At 35.3% G+C, this 16,523-nt stretch overlaps 1 protein-coding gene across 1 annotated transcript in view; it reads left to right on the top strand.

Moving 5' to 3' along the window:
* PPM1L (protein phosphatase, Mg2+/Mn2+ dependent 1L) overlaps positions 1-16,523 on the top strand; it is a 142,200-nt gene that overhangs the window by 108,932 nt on the left and 16,745 nt on the right. The window contains 1 exon segment of the mRNA XM_072408049.1: positions 2,020-2,194. Coding sequence (XP_072264150.1) covers positions 2,020-2,194 — 175 coding nt within the window.

The raw sequence follows: 16,523 nt of genomic DNA, 5'->3' as shown, positions 1-16,523 counted from the left end.
GCCCGATAATTGGCCGATGCCGATTATCGGGCGATAAAAATCTGACGTGTGTACGTAGCTTTATGTATGTATATATTTTATACTTACCTTGTACATTTAGTGGAATTTTACTACTCAGTTGTGTGATTGCTTTCAAGGCTAAAAACATGTCCTCAGTCATCACAAGAGTCAGTAGTTACTCGTGTGTACTCGATCATTACAGACTAATCTGCTGCTGCCTGGGAAGCCCTTGATGAACATGGATACGCACATATTTTTTACCTTTGCGCATATGTTTCTTCTAATTTCTGAGCACCTATAGTTCATGCATAGTTGGACCTACTAATACCCCTATTGGCTTAGTGCAGAGAAAATCCTTTCTATTCTCCAATTAGACCACCTATGAGCTAACAAAACTTTGACAAACCCAGGTCTAAAAAACAGATATTGAATTATGTTTCTAATTTTTAGTGTCAAACTTTACATACTGTAGACTTTTACAATACATTTTTTATTTGTCCCCATAATTCTCTTGACAGAATTATTTTTTTTAAACTCTGTAGCTTGCACCAATCTTTTTTTTTCAACAAAAAATAATATTGCTGGTTTGTTTCCCTGAAGGAAACCGTTTTCTGTGTTTGTTTTCTGTTTCTAAACTATTCTGAGAGCATCTAATTAGTTGCTGGGCCATCCGCTCTGCTGTTGTTTGAAATGGTTTTGTATATTACAATATTTGAAATAGTTTGATATACATGATCTCTCCTGCTGTCTGCATGCTTTAGTTTTGCAGAGTAAGTGTCAGAAGATTTTTCTGTTAGGTAATATGTTGCTCTCTAGATAGAACATGAAAGTTATCACTACAGGAGATCCTGTGAGGTACTTTACTGCACAACATACTTAAAGAATATAAAACAATTATCCCACAATATCCCTTCACATCCTTTTAAATGAACAAATAACAAAATGCAGACTAGACTAGAATGATGATGTTGTCTTACTTCCAACCAGCCAGGACCTGAGAGTCTTTTTCAAAACCTCTATAGGCTTTACCATAATAAAGTGTACGTAAACCCCATCTGTGAATTATTTCTGCCCTTTTGGTCTATTTAATTTGTAGATTCAGCACAGTTAGTATAGAGTAGATACAGAATCCTCTATTCCAAATTGTATACAACCTTCTCATTCTTGTTGGCAAGCATTCTTTGGAAATATGGAAACATTGGCTTCTATGGCATAGCGCTTGGTGTTCAACAATAAAATATTAACCAGAAGGTTATGGTGAAGTGTGCCAAAATTTTCTTCTTGGTCCCCAATTCCTACTCCAGAAAAGCCATTATTTCTGTGCACTGCATTGATGATGGCCAACAAGCATGTATGCAGCTTGTAATAAACGGCTCTATATTAGTAAACTATGTCTGTGGTTTACACCAGAGGATCTGGAGTACAGTTAGCCAAGGGGCATTAGGGAATAATGTGTATGGCACCCATCCAATGACAAATGAATAACTCTTATTTTAGGATTTGAGATGGAATGAAGCTTGTCAATACCTTCTGCTTCTAGAAGGCTCTACTGTGCTAATACAGACATTTAAATAGGATCTCTGTTATTCTAGAGTTCTGTGTACCCATTGGCTATAATATTACTGAGATCAAATGAAAAGAAATGCTGGGTATTTAGGTATGCCAAGAATTGTGTAATGCATTTGGGTAAAAAAAAAATATAATACCGGTTAGAACAATGGTGATAATGCTTAACTCCAAACATTTATTATACAAAAATACATTTGCATTTTTTTAGTATGTTATTATGTTCACCTAAAACTGAAACATCTTTTCTCGACATAGTTTTCCTAATAAAGCATTCGATTTGTGCTGTTTTTTTGTTTGTTTGCTGTAGATTTTGGTATTTTCCCCAAAGCAGTAAAACATAAATGTTGTTCTTTATAAAGCTCGAGGATTTTTCTAAAATGTTTGAAAAAGAAAAATATATTAAAAAACATTCAGAATTAAACAAAAGATTATTTGTTTTTTGTTGTGTAGTCTGCAGCAGAGTACGTGAAGACCCATTTGCCCGAGGTGCTCAAACAACATCTTCAGGATTTTGAAAGGGATAAAGAAAACAGCGTACTCTCCTACCAAACAATTCTGGAACAGCAGATCCTGGCTATAGACTGAGAGTTGCTTGAGAAACTTTCTGGGACCTACGACGAAGCAGGTATGTGCTATAATGTCTGCACTTTTTAGCTTGGATTGGTCAATACCAACTTTCCTTGCACAGGTTGTACTGTATGACAGTGATACATAAGTTTATTACATCATTTTACTTTAAAGTGTTACATGTGGTAAAGTAATATAATGTCATGTGATGTAAGTTCGAAAGATGGCCAATATGCCCTTAGACACATGTTGATGCACATATGGAAAGGTTTTACTTTTCTGGAAAAAATAAAAAGCTTTGTCAATGTACTTGTTACAATATACCTAAACTGTTTTCTAATGAATTAAAGCCTGATCAGCATATGTGTGTTCATAAACATTTAAAACATATAAACATATATTTTTTTATTTCACAACTGCTTAGCTGTTGCTATTTTTGAGACCTCTTACAACCATTTAATAGTTTGTAAAGAACAATCAGTAAATAATAGTCATGGTTCTAAAGTGTTTTTTAAGGGAGTGTAGGCAAGAACACAAAATTAAGGTGTAATATACACTTTCATCATTAAACCAGGGTGATCCAGTTGTAGTATGCATAGTTTACCCTAAGGCTGAATTAAAGGTCCACTTTAGTTCTGCAGTAAGCATTCTTATTTGCCTGATCACTCTCTTCATCTGTCAAAATCCAACGGGATACCTGGCAAATCCCAGCTTCTGGGAAATTCTGTTTCCCTCTTCATGTAAGAAAGCCAGAAGCACTCATCTCTGTTCCTTTCTCAATTCAGAGCTGTCAAAATGATGCTGATAATCTGTTGGGTCAGCTAGGGTAGAGGACAGGGGACCTCTGATGTTTCCATAAAGAGTATCTGTCACCTGGTGGAGGGCGTGTTAGTCTTGTGAAATATTAGAGTTAAGAAAACAATTGTTAAAAGCACCATGCACATAAATAAAACTAAAGCATTTACATAGAGTGTTTATGTGTATGGAAATTCCAATTGTGAAAAGTATTTTGGATATCTTTGCACATCAGAGTGAGAGAAATAATTCTCCTCATTTATGGTTAGCCCTTAGCTAATAAGGTATTAAGGAAAAGTTTTACTTGTTGATCATTATGTGTATCAAAATTTTTTGACCTTTTGCAAGTGCACGAAGTTTCAAGGCCCCAACATATTTGTTAATTATGTACTCAATAGCCTGTTCTCTGAAAAGAAAACAAAATGGAAATTATATTATGTTTATGTGCATTAAATGTATTTCTGTGTAAGGATTGTGGGCATCTACAAATTTGGAAATACTAAGGAAAGCCAAGTGAACACTTTGCTTCCTTGGGGTCATGACAAAATCCAAGCTGAAGTATAGGGTACATACTCACTTTTCTCCAGAGAACACCCACACAGTAGAGCTTTACCCAAGAGTGTGACTTTTCACCTCCTGCTAGGTCTACTAGCAATCAAATACCCAAGTGATACAATTAGGGCTAAACCTATGAAAACCCTTCTACCATTCCTTTTTAATCCATCGGGAGATTCATGAAAACATGTCAATAGGTAACCATCTGGTTTGTTTTTTATTTATATAGCTGTTGTGTTACATTGAAAAGGTTTACGGAAGAGATTGGAAGTATTTTCAGAAAAAAAATGTTTCATTATCACAAGATGGAGGTTTGAGAGGATTCACTACTCTTGAGGGAGTTGTATCTCCAAACTATAGTTAACAAAAAACAGAAAACAATTCCAACTGGATTGGTGCAGAGAATACAATTTCCTTCTTCCATTCTCAGAAAGTTGCTTCTCATTAGCAGGAGATTGTGTGTAACTCTTTGGCAGTCAGTGAAATTGAAGTTCCGTAAGTATTTCTCTAGTGAAGTTCTATTCCATGGGCCCATGAGGACATATCAAAAGTCCATGTCACTTTCAGAAGTTTCTTACATATAAGAATATTGCATATTTAATGTCGGGCTACAGATACCAAGACACGACTTAGAGAATAACTACCTCCTGCACCGGCATTTTATCTGACACTTAGCAAATATACACAATCAGAACAGACACATGAGATTAATACAAATCAAGAAGAACAAAACAGCATAAAAACTAGTAATGTATTCACTGAAGGATGAGCGTATACGCTAGATGAATAGAGCAGCTTTACTGTGATGTCTGCTTTTGGTTTTCTTCAGAGATCCCATGTGAACTGCTCTTTATTCTGAGCAAAATAAAATTCACACAGCTCTTATACATCATCTTTTGTGTTCAGGTGACAATTTTATGATCACATTGGAGAGTAGCATGCTGCTTAGATGAGTTAAAGAAAGCTAAATAAGCCACTATAAGCCATATGCATCAAGCTTCTAAACCATCATATTCTGAGCTCATTATACCGGTATGACCAAGACATGATTTCAAATTTTGCTTTGAGCCAGTAAGTGTTTGAATGTATGGTAAAGTAAAGTTTGAAAATTAAAATACTTTTAAATTATAAAGTTTTAAAAAGTTTTTAAACTTTTACATGTTATACAATAGTTGCACAGTAAAGAAAGCATGCTACCTTTTTATTCAATAGTTTAATTTCTCCAAATCCTGGATTGTATTTTTTTTATTTGTGGAAAAGAGGTGGCAACTGACATAAAAATAGAGTTGAGGAAATTATATTTTTTTATCTTGGGTAATAGATGCCCATAAAAATCCCCCTCCCTTTCATATCTAATCCATTCTATGAATTCTAATTTGTTTCTTAACCTATGAAGAAATATTTAACCTTAGTCTACTGGGCCACTAATAGCAGATTTGCCTTTTGGAGGGCAGTTTGTGACTTAATTCTCATGCTGACATTACTGCTGCAGACTCCTTTATATCCTAAGAGGACCTTGCTGCTTAGTAGTGTTCATGTTTTGCAAATATCAGCATGGGCACCCAAAAGAGTGCCTTGGCTCTTGAAAGGAGAAGACGAGAGAAGGTTCTTGATTGGAGCATTATGTAGTTGTGACTGTGAAGGTAGATAAAAAATGCTTTTTATTTGTAATGTATGCAGTCAGTCAGTTACGGGGGTGGGGGGGGGGATAGTGGGAGCCCAGGGATAGGTAAAGCTGGTCATAGGGTAAACTTAAAGCTTGGAAATAACACATAACTTAATGCCACATTCAAATTTTGACTTTTCTAAAGTTTCCTATTAAACAAGCTTCTTCAGGTCCTCGAGAGTTTTAGTTAAACTGTGTGTTAAAATACTCTCTATTTTTTTGTGAGGACATCTTCCAACAAACATGCACATGCAGCATCAGCTGAAAGATCTGGAGAGGAAACTGCTCAGCTTGAGACTTGTAGAAAAATTTGGATAAGACAATGGAGGTTAAATTAGCCACTTACCCCATCCCCCTGAACGTCTACTAGAACAGATTTGTGTGTGAACAGATTCTTCCTGATGGAGCTGGAGTATGGTTATGGTGGACTTTAACGGAGATATTTACCTGCAACCAATAACCAATGAAGCATAATAATCTAAAATTCTAAATCACAGTGATTCATTAAAAGTGTACTCGAGAGTTAAATTTGTAACACTGAAAACAACACCATTATTAGTGCAAGAAAAGTAGATTTAGGGTAGATTTTCAGAGTCTGAGATACTTAATCAATGCAATGCCCATGATGAGAATACTAATAAATCAATTTAAAGGTGGCAATAAATTTTGGAATGCCTGCAAAAGAATTATTCAGTTCAAGTTACAGCAGAAAAACAGCAGTGACAGATTCATTTCCTGCCTTTGGATATGGGAAACTGAAAAGTGTTAATCAAGGATGTGTCGTATGTTTGACAAAAATTGACAGTCCTGTGCATGCAAATCACTTCCAGCAAATTATTTATTTTAGAACTATATATAATTTATAATACCAGACATATACGTGGTGTTTTTGCTGGTTTAACGCCAACCTATTGAATCCTTATTCCATTATTGTATAGAAATGATATGAGTAAGAAGAAGGAGGATGATGGTGCCCAACGATGGAACAAAAATAGTTACTATTTTGGGTTTATTTTCCTTTACCAGCAAAAGGCTGGTATTGTTAAAACACACTAATTGTCATCCTAAACTTGTTATATCAATAGTAATGTAAAATTTTATTCCTGTAATATTCAGCATATTTGTTCCAAATGTATGTATTACAATTCTTGGTAACAGTATCCTTCACTGCTGCTCCAAGTATACTGATATTAGCTTTCTTCCCACCCCTCTGTGTCCCTGCAGTGTATCATATTTTTAGACAATAATGCTGTATATATTAGTAAGCATCGCTGGAGGAAGTGGAGAGCAAGCTCAAGTACAAACCCATCTGTGCAACTGACTGCCTGCCCACCATCACCACTGAGTGCCCACCTACCAGTGCTCTATTAATCATATTATCCCCTGCATTCTCATCCTACTTCCAGTCCTTTGACTAAAGCTCCAATTCATGGAGGTATTTTGATACCATGTTGCTCAGTCTATTACCCACAATACACAATTCAGATTCCTTCATTCTTTTATCTACAGGATCAAAATGATAGCTACAATTGTATTGGTTGCAGTGGGCAGCACAGACAATTTTCTCTCCTTCACTTCTTATAAATCACCCTTAATGTTCCCAGACACATTCTTTATTCATTTTCTCTTCTCTCAGTATGAGTCAGAATTGTTTTATACATACACTACAGAGGATCAGTGACTGTGGGATCTTTCATTTAACAGAATTGCTTTGCTTAAGCTAAGTTTTATTAGTCTCTGTTCTACAAAGAGACATGTAAGTACTGTATTTGTTTTTCACTGCATTAGAACGGATTGCAGATCAAAAAAGCTCAATATAATTATGTGAATATTGATAGAACATAAAAAGCAGTTTATGTGCGATTGATTTTTTTCAAGGCTTTACACAGCTTATACCAGTTAGAGCAATAGGAATCCTTGGCAGACGGTTTGCAGTTCCTTCCTGCTCTCTTATATGAGCTAAATTTCTCTCTGCATTTGAAAATGACATATGGAACATCTTAGAATGCTGTTGAATAGAGAAAATGAAATGTCACCTAGACACATTTTCCTGGCTCTCCATCTTGCCTCTTTTCATTTTGCAGAGCCACAGCCAAGACTGCAGACTATTTCCTTGGCTGCTAGAAAATTAAATAGATAACTAACACCCATATTTTTCACTATCCTTTTATTTTTACTGTTTTAAATGAATGAACTTCATTAAAGTAGTCGCGTTTCACATTTTTTTTATTTTAGGATTAAAGATTGGCTTTTCTACTTCTGCATTGAGGTATTGTGCAGTAAAATGTGTGTTTTATCACTCATTTCTGCAATGCACAGTACAATGCGGTAATATTCATTCAGATTGGGAAACTATTGCTTACATACTGTAGCTGCCAACTCACCTGCTGTATTGCACACTACAACATATGTAATATGATTGTCGCCATTCTGTACTGCGATGTCAGAATTTTGCAGAAGTAGTTTTTGTGCTTTAAGGTGTGCTGCCAGACCATTCCAAATGAAATGAATGTCTTAATGCAATGCACTGTAATGCACAAATACATGTGTTTCTGTGCTTGTGAATGGGTCCCCAATCGAGAGCTGCTGCAGTTTGGCTATGAATGGTGAAGATGCAGTATGACTACAGAGCAGTGTGGATTTAAACACCCCTAAATAGGTCCAGGCCCAACTATTCTGTTATGGCTCTGTCACACTGCTTTAATTTTGTAATGGTAGTCTATTGTACCTGCACTACTATTATTCATGCTGTGCAAGACACTATTTTATAGACTGAAATGTGCACTTTGGCTTTATGATTTGGGTTTAAATATAAAGGTACTTTGATTGCATTTCAGAATACGGGATAGCAAGGGTTGTTGCCTAAGCCTCAGACAAAATGACTGCAGGAAATCTCCAAGGATCTGCATTGGCATTAGTTCTGTGTTTGTAGCTAATTATGTATTAGAGCTAAAAATATAAACATAAATATAACAGGCAAAATGGTATGGATGCTTGGCTAAAAGAGGAAAGCTTTCAAAGACTCTGTTCCTGAACCATAAATACTACAATTATATGAAACAAAGTAATTCTTCTCACTAGTGCTTGCACATAGGTATATGCTAGGACAGGTATACAGTTTTTTTTATCATATTAGGAAAGGTAGGGGTGTTTTTAGTGTCTTCCTACTGAACTATTTAACCTTTTGTTGCCAATCACCTCATTTGAAACACATTGAAATCAGTGTGGTGCATATGAGATTGCCCAGCATGAGAATAAATTCCCTGTGTAGTGTAGTTTTAGCAATTAGTGTTCCAGCCTTGTAGCATCCAAGAGTTTGGTTAGAATAATATATTTTGTTTAGTTACAGCTAGGTTTTCTTTTCCTGCAGTTTTCACTATAAATTTGTAGCGGCCATACTTTTCAAGGTCAAATCTCACTTCTACTAAATTGGAAATGAAAAAGTATTTTAATCAATCAGATATTAAAAAAACATAAAATGTCAAACATACAATGTGTAATTATGCAGCTAAAGACAAAATTGTTGGTTAGCTCTTGGTTTATTCTCTAACTTGCAGAGCTTTTTTAAAATGCAAGAACTCACAAATCTGGGCCTTTCATTTTGGATTTGTAGGTTTTCCCTAAAACCAAGCTAAACTCACAATTTAGGGAAAGCTAAAGCAAACAGGATGGTAAGTGAATTCAAACAGCTGACACCCAAAGTAGAAAGAACAATAGATCACAGACTACATTTCCCAGTATTCCACCATTCCACTAAAAACCATGTGTCTGCAAAACGTGTAGCACAGGTAACAGGTAGTAGGTAAGGGGATATTATAAAACCCCAATTTGTTAAGCTAGAAACTAAAAGGAGGGAGATATCCTAGTTGTGTGAGAAGATGTACAAATACAGAAAACACAGTTACACAATAAATCCCCCCCCCCAAAAAAGGAAGGTAATTTTTACCTTTTATACCCTATTATGTAAAGTAAAAATTTTAGTGCTGGGTCTGCTTTAACTCATATGAGTTAAAATATTTTATTTATAATTAAAATAAAGTTTGTGCCTATAGAAGCCCTTTAACTTGAACAAAATATGTAATAAAAGTTTTAATAAATATGTGTCTTACCTGCCTGATTGCTCCGGGTTTTCTAAATTCCCTTGTATGTGTCAGGGATGAATCCCATTCCAGCATGGCAACAGTACAGATCGTCTCTGGGAGGAAGAAGAGAAGAAAGCTAGTGGCATCCTGCCATGGAATACGTATAATGGAGTCACGCAGGTTTAGTTCCGCTTTAAAACCTGTTAAAAACTACAAAAGTTGTAGTTGTATAATGTTTTTTAGTCATCCTATAATAATAATAAAAAAAGGCTGAATTGGAATTTACAATGACCCAAACAAAAGCCATATATGAGTATTAAATTATTAATAAATTATTTAGGTAGGTAAATTAATCATAGGGATCTATTAATAAATCAGTTAATCTACAATTTACTAAAACATTCTGTTGGAGAATCAATTACTGGCATTGGAACGCGTTATGAATCTGGAAGATTCTCCACCAGAGAATGTGTCATTGTGACTTCTTTATAAATAGACCTGATGGAGTAATTATCAAGTATCACCTATGCATATAGTCATTGCAGAATTTGGCCATTGCATCTATTCACCAATGGAAAAAAGGAAGGTAATTTTTACCTTTTATACCCTATTATGTAAAGTAAAAATTTTAGTGCTGGGTCCGTTTTAACTCATATGAGTTAAAATATTTTAATTATAATTAAAATAAAGTTTGTGCCTATAGAAGCCCTTTAACTTGAACAAAATATGTAATAAAAGTTTTAATAAATATGTGTCTTGCCTGCCTGATTGCTCCGAGTTTTCTAAATTCTCTTGTATGTGTCAGGGATGAATCCCATTCCAGCATGGCAACAGAACAGATCGTCTCTGGGAGGAAGAAGAGAAGAAAGCTAGTGGCATCCTGCCATGGAATACGTATAATGGAGTCACGCAGGTTTAGTTCCCCTTTAAAACCTGTTAAAAACTACAAAAGTTGTAGTTGTATAATGTTTTTTAGTCAGCCTATAATAATAAAAAAAAGGCTGAATTTGAATTAAAAATGACCCAAACAAAAGCCATATATGAGTATTAAATTATTATTAACTTATTTAGGTAAGCAAATTCATCATAGGGATTTATTATTAAATCAGTTAATCTACAATTTACTAAAACATTCTGAGAATCAATTACTGGCATTGGAACGCGTTATGAATCTGGAAGATTCTCCACCAGAGAATGTGTCATTGAGTGTCAGATTCACTTCTTTATAAATAGACCTGATGGAGTAATTATCAAGTATCACCTATGCATATAGTCATTGCAGAATTTGGCCATTGCATCTATTCACCAATGGTCTGTGGCAAGAAAAGGGGAAAAGCAATTCACTAAATCCTAATTTTTTTGCAAGAAAGTAATAAAAGCCAGTCCGTCCTAGTAATAAATTCTTGTTTTCCTGCTTATCTTGGTTCCAAGTGTTTAATTCCATCCTTCCCCCACATCTGACCATGTAATGCCAGTAGTCCCTCTTCTATGTCTAATTAATAGAAGAAGCTGTAATATCAATCCACATAGAAGTGGCAATAAAGGTACTAAATGCCTATATTACAATAAAATTGATTTGAATTATTTACAAAATTTTTATTTTTGTAATATCTTTATAGAAGGTTCACTTTAGCATATTTGGTTTGATTTGATTGGTTTACATTGTTAAATCCTAGAAGAGTGTTATGAGTTTAGAGTTTGTCTGTTACCCACATGTATTATTGTGCGTGTGCAGAGCCAATGGTAAGCTATGAGCATAGCCAGCAAACTGCTCAAATACCAGACTCTGAGAGGAGCATATTATCTTGTAATTCTTTCACTGAACGGAAATCAGGATGGGACTGCACTGCCAATACAACATTCATGCTGCTTACTTGTTTAATTGAAGGTCAGTCTCTGGTGAAGAAACAGCTCACTGTCTAGAAGTGGTCTTTTATGACTAAGTAAATACATGTGCATGTGGAACCATATTGAATATTGATAAAACAGAAAAACAAAAGCTCTGAATAGCTTTTAAACTGATGATAATTTCAGACAGGCCCAGGAAAAAAAATATGTCTCAAAAGATTAACGGAAAAGACATAATCTACTCACAAAATAGCAAGGCAATGCTCAAATATGGTAATACCAAATATGCCAAAGTGCTGGCATGTAATCAGAAAGCTGTGCTCAATTTATACAAAGTATACAAAGGACAAAAAAAGAATCACTGTTATTTTCCGTGGTTTCCCTACTGGTAAGCATTACCTATTACTGATTCTATGTGGAGCTGGCCACCTTGGTACAGGCCAGACTTTGCTATTTCATATCATCAATGGGAATGGTGAACAGCACAGTAATGGCATCACCAGATCTGACTTGAGATTTAAGACTAAGCAGCAGTACCTTAGATCACAAACTGCAGATATATAGCTGTAGACACACGAGTACCCAGTTGGCCCTTTATTTAGTGTAAAATTCCAGACAAATAGTCAAAGATGTCAGGGTATTTCTTGGGCACACTTGATATTTCTTAATATTCCCTAGAACATAGCATAGATCAGATCTCATGTAAGTCTTCTGTTAGCTGCCTGTTTTTACTATCTGTAGGGTAGTATGCTTGTTACTACTCCCCTATGGAAAAAGCAGCGTCATCTAAAGGAATATATATCCAGCCATCACAAAGTATTAGTCTCCTTTTCACATGTTGGCAAAGTTTATTTGAAAACAGACTTGTTTAGAGAGCTCAGTAGCTTAAGCTCAACACAACTGATCAGAGCAGCAAGTTATTTTCTTCCTGCCCTCTCCATGTAGTGTGTATTCTGAATTTGGCACAGAATAACTCATTGGAGAAAGGCCTTACTTTAACTATTCTTCTTCCCACCATATCACTGGTAATGCTAACTTTCATTCCCAAGCCATCTTTACTGTCTCTGGAAACAGGTCTTTGTAATTGCATGATTCTGTAAACCTTGTATGAAAATAAATACGTGCATATAATAAATTATCTTCCTTAATAATTCTTTTTAAGTACTTACGCAGCTCAGAAACATGGCATTAATGTATAAAATAAGCATCTGCATGCCATCAGGCATCACATTTTCCTGCCCAGGTCACCTCCTACACACTTTTTCCTAATATTCCCCACAGGGGCGTGCCTTCAAGATACATTTCTATGACCTGATATTTTGCTAAACTGAAAATCAGGGCTGAGGTGATGGTTGCCTGAATTAATTTTGGAATATACGCATCCACTGACACTGCAGTTGTGGAGCTGCTTAAACGTTGAAACTTGCCTGACCAGACCTTCAGGCCATGTTTTATCAGCACCAATGATGATAATTAGTTTTATGCATGTTAATTCTCCCTATGATTTATGTTAAACTTTATAAGAACGTGTCTGTCAGAAAAGAATTCCTATTCCAGTAATGAATTATCTCTGGCCTTCTGATACCATGCAAGCATTTGTCCAATATTTGAAGGATTGGGAGACCAGCTGATAAATGTCCATGCACATTTAATTTGAGAGCATAACATAATGCCACCAGCAGGTTGCTGAATTTATATTAAACTAGGAGAGAAAAATGAGAAAACTGTCAATATACAAGAAGCAAAAATAATGGGGTTCATGATCTTTTGTAATTAACTTTGCTCTCTGGAAAAAAGACAATTCTCAAACGCAATCCATGATCAACACAGCCCCAGAAAATGAGTGAGCTATGCAAAAGTTTCCTTGGAAGACAAGGCTGGTAATAGGGAAGTAATGAACATGTGGAACTCTGCATTCATTCAAATGTCATAAAGATGAGATGACAGAACAAGTGCCTGCTTATAAGACAGTGTGGAATATTACATTTGTGCAGAGAAAGAAGTATAGTAGTGCAAATTATAAATATGTCTTCTACCAACAAACTGTCAGTGAGAAATGGATGGGAGATAGAAACCTTTCTCTGCAGCCTCCAACATCTGCCTGTACAATGTACCACGTCAAGGTGATTTATTTTAAACCAGTCACAGATACGTAAGGATCTTTCTTATGTTATATTCTTAAGAATTATGTTAAATTTGCTTATATACTGGTTTTGACCCAAATAATACAATAAACTGAAATAGATAAGGGACACATTAAATTATTCCTGCCGACTCAGCAAATCCTTTGTTTGTCAGTCCTTGTCTGTGGTCAAGAAATACATAAGGCACATTTAAAAAACTAAATCAAAGTATAACATTAGGGCTTTTACATTTTTACCTAAACTCCTGCATGTAGGGTAGGCCGGAGCTAGGTGTGACTATCATTGGTGCTAACATCTAAGCAACTACAGCCACAGTAAGGGTGACAATGCTGCAGTGATTTCCCTGCGTGTTAAGGAGCTTGCCACCATATTAAAAAAAGTTCAAGTATTTTGTTTCTCCTGCAGGTTTACACTTTAAAACATTTAATGTACATTATGTGTTTACAACATTTTCCAGGGAAGATTGGCCTTACTGGTATGGGCAGCCTATGTCACATATGTGATTTCATGGTTGAACATAATTCTACCTAAACATAGCTTCTTGCCTTCCTAGCACTGTCCAGCTTGGTAGGTTTATGTTAACCAATATCAAGACTTTCCCTTTAATTTGTGTTATAGAAATGCTTTCCTTGTTTCAATTTTTTTCCATCTTGTGTTTGCTAGAATTGATTCCCTGTATATTGAATGTCATTAATAAGCTCTGCATGCTCCCCTCGTTTTATAGAAAAGTGTTTTGTAGGTGTTTAGAGTGGATGGAACGATGTTAACCTTTTAAAGCTCTATATGAAAGGCCGTGATGATAAAGTACAAAAGGCATTAGCCCTGTTATTAGTTTTTGTTCGTAGAAACATTATTTTCAAATTACCTTTACTTGTAACATTAGCAATAGGAGGCACAGCATGGATACATTGTACACTTTTCCATATAGTATTATTTATTAGGAAAAGACAATATAAAATTCTGCTTTTTTTCCTTTTTTATTTTTTTAAGCTATAAATCGTGTCATTACCCAAACATTTGTGATTATTTTTAGCATCTTCCCATGATGCCAATGGGATTTTATGCTTTTAAACGCTTGTTTCATGATTTAACAGCTGCAACTGTATGTAACTGACTATAAAATTGAAGGAAAAGTGACAGAAATCCTGCATGACATTATTTTTTATGGTGGCTACATTTGACTTTTGAAGTTCTAAAAGAATTGTGCAGCTCTAAATGACCTTTGGGTGTCATTAAAATGGAAATAACAGTAAAGTAGGTCTGCCTTGACTTCTTCTCCTCACTGAATAATATTCTAACCATGTAAGCCATCCTCATCATTGGACATAAGCACTGACAGCTCTTTTGTGCCTGTTAAGAAGAAAAAAATCCATTCAAATCGTACTGTAACTTCTTTTAGATTCCAAAAAGAAAGCAAGAAACCTGCCGAGCGTCAGATAAAATAATCAAAATTATGTTACTTTGTTTCGTGGTCTTACTTACTGAAATTTTTAATTAGTTGTTTTGCTGGCATTAGTCATTGAGTTTAGTTAATTGCATTGCAAGGATTTGAATCTGTACACCCAATTATAGAACGTGCCAAGTTCTGCGGGAGAAAATTTCCAGGGGACATTCTCATTTTTCATTTAGAAGACCCTCAGGCAACTTTGTTTATAAACTCTTTTTCTGTACGGCTAATACAGCTAATTATTTATGTTAAGAGCAGGCGGTACTGCTCTCTTGATGTAAGCTAAGACTATTCATTTTCAGGTCTATTGATCACAACAGCTAAAGAACCCCAAGTAGATTCTAAAATAACCTTGATTTATTGGCCTCAGAGGAGGAATTACTGGATGGTAATCAAGTGGCATTAGTCTGATAACAATGTCCAAAACATTATGAACTATTCTCATGCGAATCACGTTCGTAAACACAGTGACATTTATATACAAGGACAAATATAGAAAATATATGGGAAGAAATTCTGTTGTCATTCTCTCACAAGTACTACTATGGGGCCTAGTCTCTACTGTATGCAATGTATTACATATTCATTCTAGTGCTCATAATTTAGAATCTGTTGTATAATTGAATACTTGATGATGTTCTTTGTTTTACTTTAAAGGACATTTTTACTTTCCAGAAAAAGTGAAAATGAACTTACAGGCTACGTCCACTACCAAGCAGATAATAGATGTATGCTTGTTTTCCACTACTTTGTGTCAAGGTCCAAAACTAGTCATAAGCAGGTATCTTTATGAATACAAGATACACATCTTGAAAATTGCATATTGAACAGCTGCATTGTTTCGTTTAAGTGTAATTGTTCTTATTTCCTTTTATGTGCTATTTTTGGTTGAAACATGGGAAATGCAGCTTACTATCTTAAAGGCTGTAATTCCATTCTGTAATTGATCTTATTCTCCTGGCTAACAAATATCTATGGCATTCAGTCTGTCTATGCATATGAAGAACTGGTTTTGAGCTCTACCATCTATGGTTGCTATTGAGGGAAGTTGCACACTACAGAACTTTATCTACCTCAAACTACAGTTCTATAAACAACAATTTCAGACTAAAGGAAAGTAGAGTTGGATTTCTGACTTCACTACAGTAGGAGAGAAGCAGAGAATTGTCTTTTTTTCTTTTTTTTCTCCTGATATCTGTTGCTGTCATTTAAAACTCTCCTTAAATAGTTATTCCTTGGTGTATATTTGTATTGCAAAATGTGTGTTATAAGGCCATCTTAAAGAATAAATTTAGCTTTCAAAAAAAAAAATGATACATTATGTTCTGGATACCTAGCTGACTCAAATCATCAGTGCCAGGAGCCATAAAATGAAATCTAAAGAGCATATGCTATATATACAGTAGTGTTGGCTCATAACCAGCAAACCTAGCCCTGAAGCTGTTGAAAAAAATGAATTCCTTGCACAAGCGTACCTAGATTCAGACAATGTACATATCCCATGTGATCCTAACAAGCCACTTGTGATATAACATTGCATTTCTTATTGGTTTTGGAATTCCTTTCTTGTCCTTTATGTATTTCCCTCCTTGCATTTACCGAGGAAACAAAGTTACAAGAAAGCAGAGAGAACCAAATGATATGTGAAAGAATCAGAAGGGATTTGAAGTGACGGGAATCTAGTGGGGAAATAGTTTTTTTTTAATGAAATCTTATACAAAAGGATGGTATCAGCTGCAAGGGAAACTTCTGGGGAAGATGACACCAGCCACTGTAGAGCAGCAAGAAGATTGCAAAGCTAAACTGGGTAGACAGGAGAATACAGGAGAATTCAAAAGTATGTTTGCCAT

This window comes from Pyxicephalus adspersus, chromosome 4 (assembly GCF_032062135.1).
Source record: "Pyxicephalus adspersus chromosome 4, UCB_Pads_2.0, whole genome shotgun sequence".
In the NCBI taxonomy this organism is placed as follows: domain Eukaryota; kingdom Metazoa; phylum Chordata; class Amphibia; order Anura; family Pyxicephalidae; genus Pyxicephalus; species Pyxicephalus adspersus.
This window is presented reverse-complemented; position numbering and strand designations above follow the sequence as displayed.